This window comes from Hemiscyllium ocellatum, chromosome 2, assembly GCF_020745735.1.
Source record: "Hemiscyllium ocellatum isolate sHemOce1 chromosome 2, sHemOce1.pat.X.cur, whole genome shotgun sequence".
Taxonomy (NCBI): domain Eukaryota; kingdom Metazoa; phylum Chordata; class Chondrichthyes; order Orectolobiformes; family Hemiscylliidae; genus Hemiscyllium; species Hemiscyllium ocellatum.
Genome location: NC_083402.1, coordinates 98916624 through 98932510, shown reverse-complemented (window position 1 = coordinate 98932510; position 15887 = coordinate 98916624). Strand labels below are relative to the sequence as shown.

The following is a 15887-nucleotide window of genomic DNA, read 5'->3' as shown; positions in this document are numbered from 1 at the left end:
GGCCCATGGCCACACAGCTGATCTGAAGAGAACGAGTGGAAATAAAGGAGAAGTTGTTCTGAAGAGTTCTGAATAAAGGTCACTGGAGCTGAAACATTAAGTCTGCTTTCTCTGTATTGATGCCACCAGATCTGCTGAGTTTTTCCAGAAATTCCGTTTGTGTTTCTGATTTTCAGCAGTCACAATTTTTGATAAAATCTAGTAGGTTTTCTCCAAGGGCAGTACAGATAGATTAATCAGAAAATGATTAGCAAACCATGGAGTTGGGGAGATTTTGTTCCCCCTCAAAAGGCCTTTTGAGATCTCGATTAGGTGGTGGAGGCTGATTCCATTGAGAATGTTGAAAAGGGATGAGGAACTGACAAGGTTTGGCTTGAATAGTTGTGCTGAGTCCTGGTTTCCTTCATGTGTGAATTATAACTTGTTGATAAAAGCTGGACCTGTTGGAATGGGGCTGAGATGACTGCATACAGTTCCCAACTGCCATTTGGTTAAGGAGTCTTCCTAACTCTATGAATAATAAACATTGATTGGGCCAATTTTGGAATACTGCATTCAATTTGGTCTCCCTGCTATAGGAAGGATGTTGTGAAACTTGAAAAAGGTTCAGAAAAAATTTACAAGAATGTTGCCAGGACTGGAAGGTTTGCGCTAAGAGAATGGGCTGTGGCTATTTTCCCTGGAGCATCGGAGGCTGAAGAGTGACCTTAGAGGTTTATAAAATCATGAAGGGCATGGATAGGGTGAATAGCTAACGTCTGTTCCGCAGAGTAGCAGAGTCCAAAACTTGAGGGAGCAGATGGGAAAGATATGAAAGGGGCTTAATGGGGTAGCTTTTTGCATGTATGGAATAAGTTGCCAGAGAAAGTGATGGATGCCGGCATAATTACAACACTTTAAAGGCATCTGGATGGATGCTTGAATAGGAAGGGTTTAAAGGGATATCGGCCAAATGCTGGAAAATGTGACTCGACTAATTTAGGATATCTGGTCAGAATGGATGAGTTGAATCAAAGGGGCTGATTCCATGCTATACAGACTCTATGACTGTATAGATTTACTAATGGTATAGAATTTCACTTTGGAACTGGAGCTGAATTCATGATGGTGCATCCATGATGCTGAGCAAGTTGTGAACAGTATTTTCAGTGAACTGGTCACACCACAGGTGCAGATGGGACAGGCAGAAAGGACATGGGTGAGTAGAGGGAGCTGGGTAGTGCAGGAGTCCCTTGTGGCCAACTACATTTCTAAAAGATATACAGTTTTGAAGAGATATCTTGGGGGAGAAGACATCATGGCACCATTGTTGGGTCTGTTACACAATAAGGGAGGAAAAAGTGCTGCAGGGCTACAGTGGGATGGAATTAAATGGAGGGAAACAGACGTAGGTTTCACTGAATGGCTGAAGGGGGAGGGCAACCAGACAGAGAATGTGGTACATAGTGGTACTGATGACATAGGTAGTAAAAACGTTGAGTTTCTGAAAGCAGAATTTAGGAAGCTTAGCAGATTAAAGAACGGTATCAGAAAGAGGTTATGAAACTTGAAAGGGTTTAGAAAAGATTTACAAGGATGTTGTTGGGGTAGGAGGATTTGAGCTATAGGGAGAGGTTAGACACGCTGGGGCTGTTTTACCTGAAGCGTTGGAGGCTGAGGGGTGACCTTATAGAGGTTCATAAAATCATGAGGGCATGGATAGGATAAATAGAAAAAGTCGTTGCCCTGGGGTGGGGGAGTTCAGAACTAGAGGGCATAGGTTTAAGGTAAGAGGGGAAAGATATAAAAGAGACCTAAGGGGCAACTTTTTCATTCAGAGGGTGGTACGTGTATAGAATGAGGTGCCAGAGGAAGTGGTGGAGGCTAGTACAGTTGCAACATTTAAAAGGCATCTGGATGGGTATATGAATAGGAAGGGTTTGGAGGGATATGGGCCAGGTGCTGGCAGGTAGGACTAGATTGGGTTGGGATATCTGGTCAGCATGGACGAGTTGGACCGAAGGGTCTGTTTCCGTGCTGTACATCTCTATGACTCTATGGCTGGAAAGGTAGTAATCTTTGGGTTACGTCTGGTGCCACAATTGAGGTTAGCCCAGATGAATGTATAGCTGAAGAAATGATGCAGGAGGGAGGGCTTCAGTCTTCTGGCACATTAGGATTGTTTTTGGGAGCAGTAGGATCTGTACAAGGTGGATGTTTTCTTCAAAATCAGAATACCAAAACTTTGCTAGTGTCATTGGGAAGGGTTTAAACTAGGCAGGGAGGTGAGATCCAGAGAATGTTCAGCAGTGGAAAATGAATGGCTGATATTGGAAGTGATAGCAAGTGAATCAGGAAGGCCAGTTAAGGCACAAGGGAATTTGACGAGATTGGATAGTTTTTCGTTCAATGCTTGGAGTCTGACAAAAAAGAATGGGTGAGTTGCAGGCATTTGTAGGCCATGCTTTCCATAGTGTCATTGGTGTCAGTAGGTTAAATGATTCTTGTAATGGAGGCTGAGTTGAGTGGCCCAGGGGTAAAAAGGTTCAAGCAGGTGTTAAACTACTTAGTTGTCTCTATGTAACAAGCAATATATATCTTGAGAAAAATCGGCGTCAATATTCTGCTTGCACAGCTTGTTGGAAACCGATTAAGCTGTTGTCTGAGAAAGCAGTGTTTGCTGACACTGGAACACTAGGACAACTGCACGTGTTACTCAGTTGGAAACATTCACACACTGTTTCTTTATATGATTGAACTGTGCAGAAAGCTTCTCTGCACATAAAATCAATGTTTCGGGCATAAGCCTTTCATCAGCAATGTTGGGGAGGGGGGAGGGGTGGGCAAGAGAGGGTGAGAGATAAATAGGAAGGTGGGGGTGGGCTGAGGGCAAGTACGCACGGAGTCAGAGACAGCTAAAGAAAAATTTCAATGTTGCAATGAATACGCATCAACCTGGGAAAATAGTGGGATGAAGAAATTCCATAACCCTGCACTTCCCAGTTCGAACTCTTACCCAAAATCCACAAACCTGACTGCTCCAGTTGACCTCTTGTTTCCACCTGCTCCTGTCCCACTGAACTTATTTCCTCATATTTTGACTCGGTCCTGTTCCCCTTGGTTCAGGATCTCCCCACGTACGTTTGGCACACTATCCATGCCCTCTACCTCCTCCATGACTTTCAATTCCCTGGCCCCAACAGCTCATCTTCACCATACATATCCAGTCGCTATATATGTCCATCTCCCATGGCAAAAGCCTACAAGCCCACTGTTTCTGTCTCTCCCTCTGACCTAACCAGTCCCCCTTCACCGACACACTCATTTGATTGGCGGAACTGGTCCTCACCATCAACAACTTCTCCTACGAATCCTCCCACTTCATCAGACGAAAGGGGTAGCCATGGGAATCTGCACGGGACCCAGCTATGCATGCCTCTTTGTAGGCTATGGGAACAGTCCATCTTCTATAGTTACACCACCACCACATGCAACCTTTCCCTCCAGTACATTAATGACTATGTTAGCGCTGCCTCATGATCCCATAAGGAAGGTGAATAATTCATCCATTACACTAACACCTCCACCCTGACCTCTGACAAGGACCATCTCTGACACCTCCCTCCATTTCCTGGACATCTCCAACTCCATCTCCAACAACTGACTCAACATGGACATCTACTTCAAACCTACTGACACCCACAGCTACCTGAACTACACCTCCTCCCATCCCCACTCCTGGAAAAATGCTATGCCTCACTGTCAATTCCTCCACCTCATGAGGAGCAATTCTACCCCAGGATATCCCAGATGGCCTCCTATTTCAAGGATCACAATTTTCCCTCTAACATGTTCAACAATGCCCTCCAGCACAACTCCTCCACTTCTCACACCTCTGCCATTGAACCCCACCCATCCCTTCACAACAAAGACAGAACACCCCTGATCCTCACCTTCCAATGCACTAATCTCTGGATACAGCACATTATCCTCCACCATTTCCTCCACTTACAATGAGACGCCACCACCAGATATATATTTCCCTCCCTACCGCTAAATGCATTCCACAGAAACCGTTCCATCCGCAACTCCCTTGTTAGGTCCACACCCGCCGTAACCACACACCCTCCATTTCCAGAATCTTCCCTGGTCACTGCAAGAGGTGTAAAACCTGCACTCATTCCTCCCCCCTCACTCCTGCCTAAGGCTCCAAAGGATCCTTTCACATGTGGCAGAGATTTTCCTGTACATCCAAGCATCACATCTACGGTGTCAGTTGCACTTGATATGGTCTCCACTACATTGGGAAGACAGGATGCCAATTCATTGAATGTTTCAGTGAACATCTCTGGGACACAAACACCAAGAAACCCCATCACCTTGTGGCCGAACACTTCAACTCCCCGTCACACTCCTCCAAGGACATGCAAGTCCTGGGCCTCCTTGACCGCCAAATCTATGCCACCTGGAGAAAGAGCACCTCATCTTCTGCCTTGGGACCCTCCAACCACATGGCATCAACGTCAACTTCACCAGTTTCCTCATTTCCCTTCCCCTCCTCATGTCATCCCAGATCCAACCCCTCAAATTGGCACTGCCCTCTTGAACTATCCTACCTGACAATGTTCCTTCCCCTCAGACCTTTCACTATCACACCCCAGCTGCATCCACCTATCATCTTCCTGACTCCCTCAATCCCACTCCCAATCCCAATCCCACCCTCCTATTTATCTCTTAGACCCCTTCCCCCCCACCACATTCCTGATAAAAGGCTTATGCCCATACATCAATTCTGCTGCTCCTCAAATGCTGCCTAACCTGCTGTAGTTTTTCTAGTGCCACACGTTTTGACTCTGACTTCCAGTATCTGCAGTCCTCACTTTCTTATAGAATCATAGAATTCCTAAAGTGTGATGCAAGCTATTCCATCCTGTAAAATGAAGCAAAACTCCCTATCAGATACCCTGGACTAAAACCCTCTGAACTTGGGATATGAGTTTGTTGAATTCACATTTGAACTAAACTTCACTGAGCTCTTTGGCTGACATGATTTGGAGATGCCGGTGTTGGACTGGGGTGTACAAAATTAAAAATCACACGACACCAGTTTATAGTCCAACAGGTTTGATTGGAAGCACTAGCTTTTGGAGCACTGCTCCTTCATTAGGAGACAGACTAGGCAATAAGCAAGCCTCAGGGCAGCTATTTAGCTTATAAAATTAAAGGAAGACCCCTACAAATACGTCAGCTAAAAACAATGAACACCAGCCTGAGAGCAAACAACTGAGACATTCTGGACCTACAAAACTACTCAACTTTTAATCAGTTTGCTCAGACACAGAGATACTGAACATTCCACACCATTGTAGTACATGCAAACCTGTTCATCTTTGAATGAGAAGGCCTTACACCAATGGCAAAACTTTAACCTACATCCATCCAAGAAAAAATACTGGACATTCAAAACTATCGGAAACCCATTCACTTCTATCGAAGAACTGTTCACACCTCATATAACAGTCAAGAGGATACCCTGAGAGGAGGTTCAAAAGCTCAGTAATCAAATCCAGAGTTAGAGTATAACTGGGAAACTGAAAAATGTATTGCTGGAAAAGCGCGACAGGTCAGGCAGCATCCCAGGAGCAGGAAAATCTACGTTTCGGGCATAAGCCCTTCTTCAGGGCATTCCTGAAGAAGGGCTTATGCCCGAAAAGTCGATTCTCCTGCTCCTTGGATGCTGCCTGACCTGCCGCGCTTTTCCAGCAACACATTTTTCAGCTCTGATCTCGAGCATCTGCGGTCCTCACTTTCTCCTAGTATAACTGGGAAACCCTAATCTCGAAGGGAGATTTGATTCAGCAAGAGTTTTGGCCAGACTCAAGAGAATCAGCCATAGCCTGTTGCAATGAGTCACATACTGTAACCATCACAGACACAGGAAAAGAAAGAGAGCAAATGATCCATCCACAAACCTCTATGTACTGACAAGGAGCGACCAGAGAGCTGAGATTCCGACCGCAGCAGTGCCAGCGACATCCACCTCCATCTAAATTAACAGAAGCCATTTCAGGGGTGAACATAAGGTCACCAAGACCCTCAGTCCCAACTCAGTTTTTAGTTAGGAAGGGTGGGCTTCAGGGCTGGCGGTGCAGGGCCTCCGGAGGGAAAGGAAGCAGGATAGGTCTCTGGGATTAGCGTTTTTTCTCTCTCTCTCTCCTTTTCACTGACACCCAGTAATTAACAGCTTTGTGTTATTTTAAACCCACAGCACCAAGTTGGGGCTGCAAAGCTTAATTGGGTGCTAGTTAGCTGTTAGATAAGTCTCACTTTGCTTGATGCATAACATTGGGCTTTTGAAATACTCTTTTTTTTCACTTATGGTACATATTTTCAATTTTGCTTGTTATAATCAGAGTTTCTTTTACCTCTGATGCATCTGCCTCATGTAGTTTTCACCACATCACATCACACTACAGAAGAACCTCGATTATCCGACATTCGATTATCCAAATATTGGATTATCTGGCAAGATTGCAAGGTCTCGACGCTTGGCTAAATTATGTTATCCAACATTCGATTATCTGGACTTCGAGTAACCAAATGAAATACTCCCTGCCCACATCTTTTGGATAATCAAGATTTCTCTGTACACAAGTCCAGTGTCGGAACCAGGGAGCTGGTGTACAATAAACCAATCACCACTCTCCACAACCCATCAAGTCCACACCAACCCTCCAAAAAGCATCCTACCCAGACCCATTCTCCCCACCAATTCTATGCCTGTAATCCTGCATTTTCTATGTGTGTACAAAACAAACTCAACATTGTCGCCAGAATTGGACAAGGGCCAGAATGGGAGTGGTTGTTTGGGGGGATGGGAGAGAACAGATGGCCCGATTTATCATACACCATCCCAAGCCCTGATCTCTACTCCCACCTCCCCAGCCCATATCTGGCAGAGGAATTAAAATTCAATAACAAAATAAAACAGTTACACATTTGATTCCACATCATCAAAATCTATTTCAAACAAATACCTGACAGTTCAGGAGCTGTTCTTTTCAGAATTTCCCCAGCCTGAGGGGGTTTGATGATTTTGAAGAGGATGTAATCATCACTTGAGTCCATGTCTGAGGCTTGAAGCATTACCTTCTCAATCTGGATTTCCTGGTCCTCATAAAGTTCCAGAATGACATTGTTGATGAGGAATGGAGGGCTATCATCTTTTGGAAGGATGTTAATGGGAAATTTGTGCCGGGTGCTATGATTACCATCAAAAATTCGAAATACAATGAAGTCATTTGTGGAGTCACTGTCATCATGATGGTAATGGACAACGCCAGACTTGATGTCATCGACTGTAAACATAAAACCTTTTCCACCTGAAAATGACAGAAATGACATTATCTAGTAGATCAATTTCTGAATCACCATCCAACTTTATTAATAAGCTATACCTCAGGGATTCTATAATTAGGAGAGTAGGCAGGGGTTTCTGCAGCAACAGAAATGAAAAGATTGGGTTGAAAGTAGAAAAAGGCCAAAAAAAAAATGGTTGAGTGGATAGGGATGTTAGATGCCCATGAGCTTCTGCTGCCAGTGAAAGATCTCTCCCTGCTGCCCATGGCATTTCACCAGTACGATTGATATCCCTGTGCAGATCATTCTGCTAATCTGAGTGTGCTTCTTCAATTTAGGACAGAATCCATCTTGTTGGACACCCTGTGGTCTTTAAAAGTCCACTACTGCCAACCATATCTTCCCCACACACAGCTGTGAGGATGTAACAATTAGTCTTCAAGAAGAAACCAATCACCGAATGGGTGGAGATATGATTGAACACATAAAAGTGTGGCGTGGTATGTTATGGTTGAAAGATTGAGGGGAGCACCATTGGGATATATGCACACCTCAGTGTGTGGCAGGTTGCAAAAATAACTGCAACAGATTTGGAATCCTGGTCTCTATAAACAGAAATATAGGGTATTAAAACAAAGTTGTTACAATTACCTTTGGAAAAATAAACACAGAATTGCCCTTAAGCAGAGTATTGTATTCAACATTTGAACCCCCACTTCTAGAAAGGATGTGAAGACTTTAGTGATAGTTCAGAAAAGATTTTTGAGAATGGTTCCGGGGTGGGAACTTCAGTTAGGTGGACTGATTGGAAGACTGAGGTTGTTTTTCATTGTGAAATGAAGAGGAGGAGGAGATTTGATAGAGTTGTTCAAAACCATGAAGGGTCTGAACAGAGAGAGGAGGAGAAACTTAAAATCAGAATAGTTGAAAGCCAAAGAAGCAACAACACAATGAAGGAAAGCTTATTCTCCTCATGCAGTTTTGAGAGGATCTGGCATTGATTCTAGGAGATTATGGTGGGGAGCATAGAAACATAGCTTTCTACGGGAATGGGATAAGCAATTGAACAGAAAAGATTTACAGGTCCTTGGGGATAAGTGTGGAAAAAAGGCACAAGCCAAGTTGTTCTTCCAGAGAGACAGCATTAATATTATTGGGCTGAATGGTCAATGTACGGCAAAAGACCATCCTATGATCTTACATAATAAAATGGTTAAACATGTTCACGGCCCAAGAACATGAAGCAGAGATTCATTACTCCATTGGTATTAGGTCATCATAATCAGGAAAGGAAATTAAGGATAAACAAGAACCACATATGCCTTGTCTATTGAAAATATCATGTGAGTCATGGTGAATTTCTCTGCTGCAGAAGGAGGCCATTTAGTCCATGTAGCGTGTACTGTTGTTATAGCCTTGTGCCATCTCTTGCTATTTCCTGTATCCCTAGATAACATTTTATCCCTCCTAAAAGCCTCAATTAAATGTGCCTCCTCCAAATTTCTAGTCTGCGCATACCACATTCTGGCTACTCAGTGTATGAAAAGACTTTTCTCATTCAAAGTTTGTGCGAAGATTTGTAGCTCAGGTGTTCATTGTTGTGGTTCTGTTCGCTGAGCTGGGAATTTGTGTTGCAGACATTTCGTCCCCTGTCTAGGTAACATCCTCAGTGCTTGGGAGCCTCCTGTGAAGCGCTTCTGTGATCTTTCCTCCAGCATTTGTAGTGGTTTGAATCTGCACCTTCTGGTTGTCCGTTCCAGCTGTCCGCTGCAGTGGCCTGTATATTGGGTCCAGGTAGATTGCTTGTTGATTGAATCAGTGGATGAGTGCCATGCCTCTTGGAATTCCCTGGCTGTTCTCTGTTTGGCTTGTCTTATAATAGTAGTGTTGTCCCAGTCAAACGCATGTTGCTTGTCATCTGCGTGTGTGGCTGTCTTCTTGTTTGTCCTATGTAATGTTTTGTGCAGTCCTTGCATGGGATTTTGTATACTATGTTAGTTTTGCTCATGCTGGGTATCGGGTCCTTTGTCCTAGTGAGTTGCTGTCTGAGAGTGGCTGTTGGTTTGTGTGCTGTTGTGAGTCCTAGTGGTCGTAGTAGTCTGGCTGTCAGTTCAGAAATGTTCTTGATGTATGGTAAAGTGGCTAGTCCTTTGGATTGTGGTATGTTCTCATTCTGTTGTCTTTCCATTAGGCATCTGTTGATGAAATTGTGTTTTTGGCGAATACATTGTAGAGGTATTCTTCTTCCCCTTTTTGCAGTTCAAGTGTGCTGCAGTGTGTTGTGGCCCTTTTGAACAGTGTCTTGATGCAACAGCCACTCTCAGATAACAACTCACCAGGACAAAGGACCCGATGCCCAGCATGAGCAAAACCAACAGAAAGACAGCTAACGATCCGCATCCATGAACACCAACTAGCCACGAAACAACCCAACCAGCTATCCTTATAGCCACACGTGCAGATGACAAGCAACATGAGTTTGACTGGGACAATACTACTATTATAGGACAAGCCAAACAGAATAGCCAGGGGAATACCTAGAGGCATGGCACTCATCCACTGATTCAATCAACAAGCATCGACCTGGACCCAATATATCGGCCACTGCAGCGGACAGCTGGAATGGACAACCAGAAGCGGCAGATTCAAACCACTACAAATGCCAGAGAAAAGATCACAGAAGCGCTCCGAAGCACTGAGGATGTCACCTAGACAGGGGACAAAATGTCTGCAACACAAATTCTCAGCTCGGCGAACAGAACCACAACAATAGGCTTTTCTCATATTGCTACTGCATCATTTACACTATAAACCTATGCCTTTTTATTTTTGTTTAACCTGATCTACTCTGCCTAGCCTGCTCATGATTTTGAAAATTTCAGGTAAGATCTCCTCTCAGCCTTCTTCCATCTATCTTCATAACTAAAGTTTCTTATATCTGGAACAATTCTAGTAAATCACATAATGTCATGGAGATATATGGCATGGAAACAGACGCTTTGGAGCAACTTGTCCATACCAATCAAATATCCTAGATAAATCTAGTTTCATTTACGAGCATTCAGCTTATATCCCTCTAAATCCTTCCAATTCATACGCCCATTCTAAATGTTGTAGCTATACAAGCCTCCATTACTTCTTCTGGCAATTCATTTCATACAAGCACCATCCTCTACATGAAAAAGTTCCTCTTAGATGCCTTTTAAACCTTTCCCCTCTCAGCTTAAACCTCTGCTCTCTAGTTCTGGACACGCCTACGCTGGGAAAATGAACTTGGCTATTTACCCTATCTACGACCCGCGTGATTTTATAAACTTCTATAAGCTCACGTCTCAGCGTCATACACTCAAGGGAAAATAGCACCAGCCTGTTCAGCCTCTCCCTAAAGCTCAAACCCTCCAACCCTGGCAAAATCCTTGTAAATCCTTTCTGAACCCTCTCAATTTGACAACATCTTTCCTACAGCAGGGAGACCAGAATTGAACACAATATTCCAAAAGTGGCCAAGCCAATGTCATTTACAAACTTGACTACAGTACATTCATTTCCTTCTTCCAAATCATTAATAAATATTCTGGACAGGTGCGATTCCAAAACTGATCCCTGTGGAACTCCATTGGTTACAGGACACCAACCTGAAAAAGAACTCCTGATCCTCACTCGTTGTTTCCTCTCCATCAGCCAGTTCTCTATCCATACCAATATGCTAGCTCCAAAACCTTGAGCTCTTATTCTCTGTGGACTTCCTTGAACATCTGTATCACCTATCAGAATTTCCCAGTGGGCTTTCCCACACCGATGTTCCACAGCGACCACTGCCTTCTCATTCATGTTGAGGCCCTTGGGTGCATGCCACATGTCTGCAATCCAGTCTTCAACTCCTTGATCATTGACTGTTTCTGATGTTCCCCTGAATGGGTCCAGTGTCCTAATCATCGGCACATAGAATATCTGACCACTACAACCACATGTTTTGTAGCATGAAGGGAATACTTATGGGAAGCTTTTGCTTGCATCTGGCCTAAAAGTCTGATTACAGACAGCAGAGTGACTCAGTGATTAGCACAGCACAAAGGACTCAGGTTCATTCCAGCCTTGGTCAATTGTCTATGTGGAGCTCGCATGAACTCCTGATATCTCTACGAGTTTCCACTGGGTTCTCTGCTTTCCTTCTACAATCCAAAGATTGGCTGTGCTTAATTACTCCATACTGTCTAAGGATGTGTAGGTTAGGTAGATTAGTCATGGTACATGTGAGGTTATGGGGGTAACATGGGGATTGGCTCTGGGTCAACTGCAGTTCACAAGGTTGGTCCAGATGCGATGGGCCGAATGGTGTCTTTGGGCACTATAGGGATTCTATGTTTTTTATTTCTATGCTTTCCTCCATCACTACTAGAACTGACTCTGGAGCAGCTTCAGCTTCCTTCATAGACATTGCCATTTTCATCTTCTCCATCTCAGCCAGGCACTTTTCAATCTCAAAGATTTAGTGCCTGTGCTGTGGAATCCTGCTGACTACAGCAGAATTAACATGAGACTTGAACACACATGCAGCCCAAGGATCATGGAGTAGGAATTCTTTAGGAGAAAGTGAGGACTCCAGATGCTGGAGATCAGAGCTTAAAAATGTGTTGCCGGAAAAGTGCAGCAGGTCAGGCAGCATCAAAGGAAAAGGAGAATTGACGGTTCGGGCATAAGCCCTTCAGCCCAACAAGTCCACACCAACCCTCCAAAGAGCAACCCTATTCCCCTACATTTACTCCTGACTAATTTACCTGACACCATGGACAATTTAGCATGGTCAATTCACCTAACCTGCACATCTTTGGATTGTGGGAGGAAACTGGAGCACCCGGAGGAAACCCACACAGACACAGGGAGAATGTGCAAACTCCACAATGACAGTCGCCAGAAGTGGGAGTTGAACCCGGGTCCCTGGCTGTGAGGCAGCAGTACTAACCACTGAGCCACCATGCCACCTCAAAATGACGACAGATTGGGTTTCTCCAATAATTATCAGTGGTTAATTATTAGACACTTTATTCCAGATGTTGATTGAATTCAAATTCTACCATCTGCCATGGTGGAATTCAAACCAGGATCCTCAGAACATTATCTGTGTCTTTGGATTAATAATCTAATGATAACACCACCAGCTCAGCACCTTGTTTGGCCACTTGCGATCACTTCTACTTCACAGAAATGACTGTGATCATTCTGTAATCTGACATGGTCAAGATTGCTCATGGCAAGGATTTATATCCTATACATTTCACGTGCAGTAATCTATAATTACAGGTGTCTTCAACGTGTACTGTGGAAGTGCCTTATGAATTCGATTGGTTCTCATAAGTCCTCACATTGCTCACAAGCAGAGACCAAATACTCAGATGGAAAAAAACGCTTTGCTCCACCATTAGGGTGGCATGGTGGCACAGTGGTTAGCACTGCTGCCTCACAACGCCAGGGACCTGGGTTCAATTCCCGCCTCGGGCGACTGACTGTGTGGAGTTTGCACGTTCTCCCCGTGTCTGCGTGGGTTTCCTCCGGGTGCTCCGGTTTCCTCCCACAGTCCAAAGATGTGCGGGTCAGGTGAATTGGCCATGCTAAATTGCCCGTAGTGTTAAGTAAGGGGTATATGTAGGGATATGGGTGGGTTGCACTTCGGCGGGTCGGTGTGGACTTGTTGGGCTGAAGGGCCTGTTTCCACACTGTAAGTAATCTAATCTAATCTTCTGTATGCAGTCACAGCTATTTTCTATTTCCGGTGCATATTTATGATTTGCACAAGAATAAAAGCAGGCCACACCAGTTGCACTGAGTTGCAGGTTTAACATGTAAACAAACTCCACCACACCCCCATCCTGAAATTGATGTTCCTTTCTTTGTGTGTGCACAGCAACTGTGAAACTCAAAGTTATTGGCACAGCCCAAAGTATCAGAGTCAACCTCCCATCTACGGACTCCATATACACTTCCCATTTCAGCACAAAGGCTGCCAATACCATCAAAGACCTCTCCCATCCTGGTAATGCTCTCTTACAACTACCTCCATCAAGCAGAAGCTTGAACACATGCACAATCAGTTTCAATACAACTTATTTGCTGCGGTTGTCTGATTGATGAATGAACATCTCTAATTTAAAGTAATTGTTGATCTTGCTAATGTTGATCTTGCTTTGTGTAGCTCCTTGTGTATCTCACTTTGTCTAAGCATCCTTTGATCTGCATGCCCTTGTTTGCTATGACCTGCATGCACTGCTTCCAAAACAAAGCTTTTCACTGCACTGAGATACATGACTACAATAAATCAAATCAAATCCTTGGTCTCCCTGTCCAGCTCAGCCATGCCAACCATTGTAAGTGGACTGACCCCTCATCAATGCCAGGGTGGTTATGACTGTGAATGAGTCCCTGGCAGTAACCCATCCCTTCCATTGCAATATCATCTCTCACCCAGATTATATTAATGTGTCCTCTGCATCTCAGCCTGTTGCCTCCAATGCCACAAAACTGACATCCCCAGGTTTCCTATCCACGGCAGTGACCCAGATAATATCCCCGACTTTCACTGAGCTGACCACCAGGACTGAGTGTGGCACACTCACTTGACTGCCTCAGATGAACATCATGACTTATGGATGACCAGGGCCCTGACTGACCTCCAGTGGCTCCCTGACAAGAAACCAAGCGCAGGTTGAATTGAACCTATAGGACTGACTGTAGCTGAGTCTGTGGATTGCAGTGACGTGGACTGTTGGATCCCTGAGCGAAGGCTTGACTTCACTAAGGACTATTTACCTTAGACTTTGAGGTGTAGCCATTTGGTTGAATCACATGTAGCATAGTGATATACGGCAAATTATCCACCCTCTTGACTGTTCATTGCTGACAACTATGTCCATTTAGGGCTTTATGTATGTACTAGAAGGCAAGTCTAGCCAAAAGTACTTTCAGCCTTTAATCTCTGGTTGAGGGGAATAGGACAAAACGGGAAGCCAGAAACACAGAGAGGATCAATGTAGGCACAAGGGATTGAGCATGAAGAAAGCAGGCAAAGAGCCCAGAGATACACCCTGGTCTAATCCTTTATCCTTGTGCATGAAATGTCCTGGCAACACCATTGCAATGAGAGGTGCAAGTGTACACTGAAGTGCAGCATTGAAATCCAGAACTGTTTTGTAAGTGAGCCAAAGATGGGCTATGACTAGAGCGAGGCTGTACAAGTCTGGCTGCTACCCATGGAGTGCACCCCAAGATGTTGATGAAGAGTGTTCAAAATGGTGGCCTAGAGAATCAAGTGGCCAACTGGACTCACCGATATCCACTCAATTCCATTTTGGGGATTGTCACAATTTAGTTTCTATTCAGTAGTGTGTAGAATAGAGAACTGCACACAAATAAGGAGAGATTAGGTAATAATGGCAAGAAAATAGCTCTGCTGTTATGCATGAATGAGATTTGTATTACACTGTTCAAAGCTTGTTTGCTGAATCAGGCTTTCTTTCTCCCGATACCGATAATCTCATCTTTCTGATCTGGCCATATTTTCCCAATCAACTCACCAATGCCCATAGGCTTGGGCTGTGAAGATTCTGACAAATGTATTTGTAGTCATTGACCTATGAGGTGGCAAGAGTTTGTGGGTTTGGAAGGTGCTGTCAAAAGAGCCTTTATGAGTTACTGTGGTATGTGTTGTATATGGTACACATTATTGTTATTGCATCTTGGTGATGAAGTATGGGAATAATGGAGATAGTGGATGAGATGCCAACAAAGCAGTCTGTATTATCCAGTATAAATGACAAGTTCAAATGATGTTGGAACTGATTGAATTCTAGGCAACTGGGAAGTCCTCCATTATACACCTAACTTGTAAGCAGTGGATAGACTTTGGGGAGTCAGAGTAGAGTTACTCACCTTAGAATTCACTACCCCCAACATATTGTTGTGACCACCATACTTATTTGGTTAATTCTGTTCAGCTGATGGTCATTTATGTGGCACGAATGTAACTTGCTACTTATCAGCCCAAATCAGGATAGCGTCCAAGTCTTGCTTCACTTGGACATGGACTGCTTCAGTATCTGTGTTATTCATCAGTGAACATCCCCAGTTCTGATATTATGATGGAGACATGGTGATGCAACTGAAGATGGCCACTATCCTCAGGAACTCCCGGAGAGATATCCTTTGGTGAGATGACTGACCTTCGATAATTTTCCTTTGTGCAACGTATGACCTCGAAACAGTGAAGGGCTTTTCCCCCATTCCCATTGACTCCAATTTTGCGAAAGTTCCTTTATGTTACATTCAGCTTTTATGTCAAGTGCAGTCACTCTCACCGACTTCTAGAATTATACTCTTTTGTTCTCATTTGAACCAAGGCTGTCAAGAGGTCAGAACCACTAGAAGAACCCAAATTGAGCATCAGTGGGTAGAATATTGCTATGGATGAGCTACTTAATAGCACTGTTGATGACACGTTCCATCACTTTACTGATGATCAAGTGTAGACTGATGGAGTGGAAATTGGCCATGTTGGA

General features: G+C 44.1%; 1 protein-coding gene across 4 annotated transcripts in view; it reads right to left on the bottom strand.

Moving 5' to 3' along the window:
• Positions 1 to 15887, bottom strand: part of frem1a (Fras1 related extracellular matrix 1a) — a 400521-nt gene that overhangs the window by 232007 nt on the left and 152627 nt on the right. For all 4 annotated transcript variants that reach the window (XM_060838775.1, XM_060838786.1, XM_060838793.1 and 1 more), the window contains one exon: positions 7017 to 7361. In XM_060838775.1, coding sequence (XP_060694758.1) covers positions 7017 to 7361 — 345 coding nt within the window. The remainder of the gene's footprint in view (positions 1 to 7016; positions 7362 to 15887) is intronic.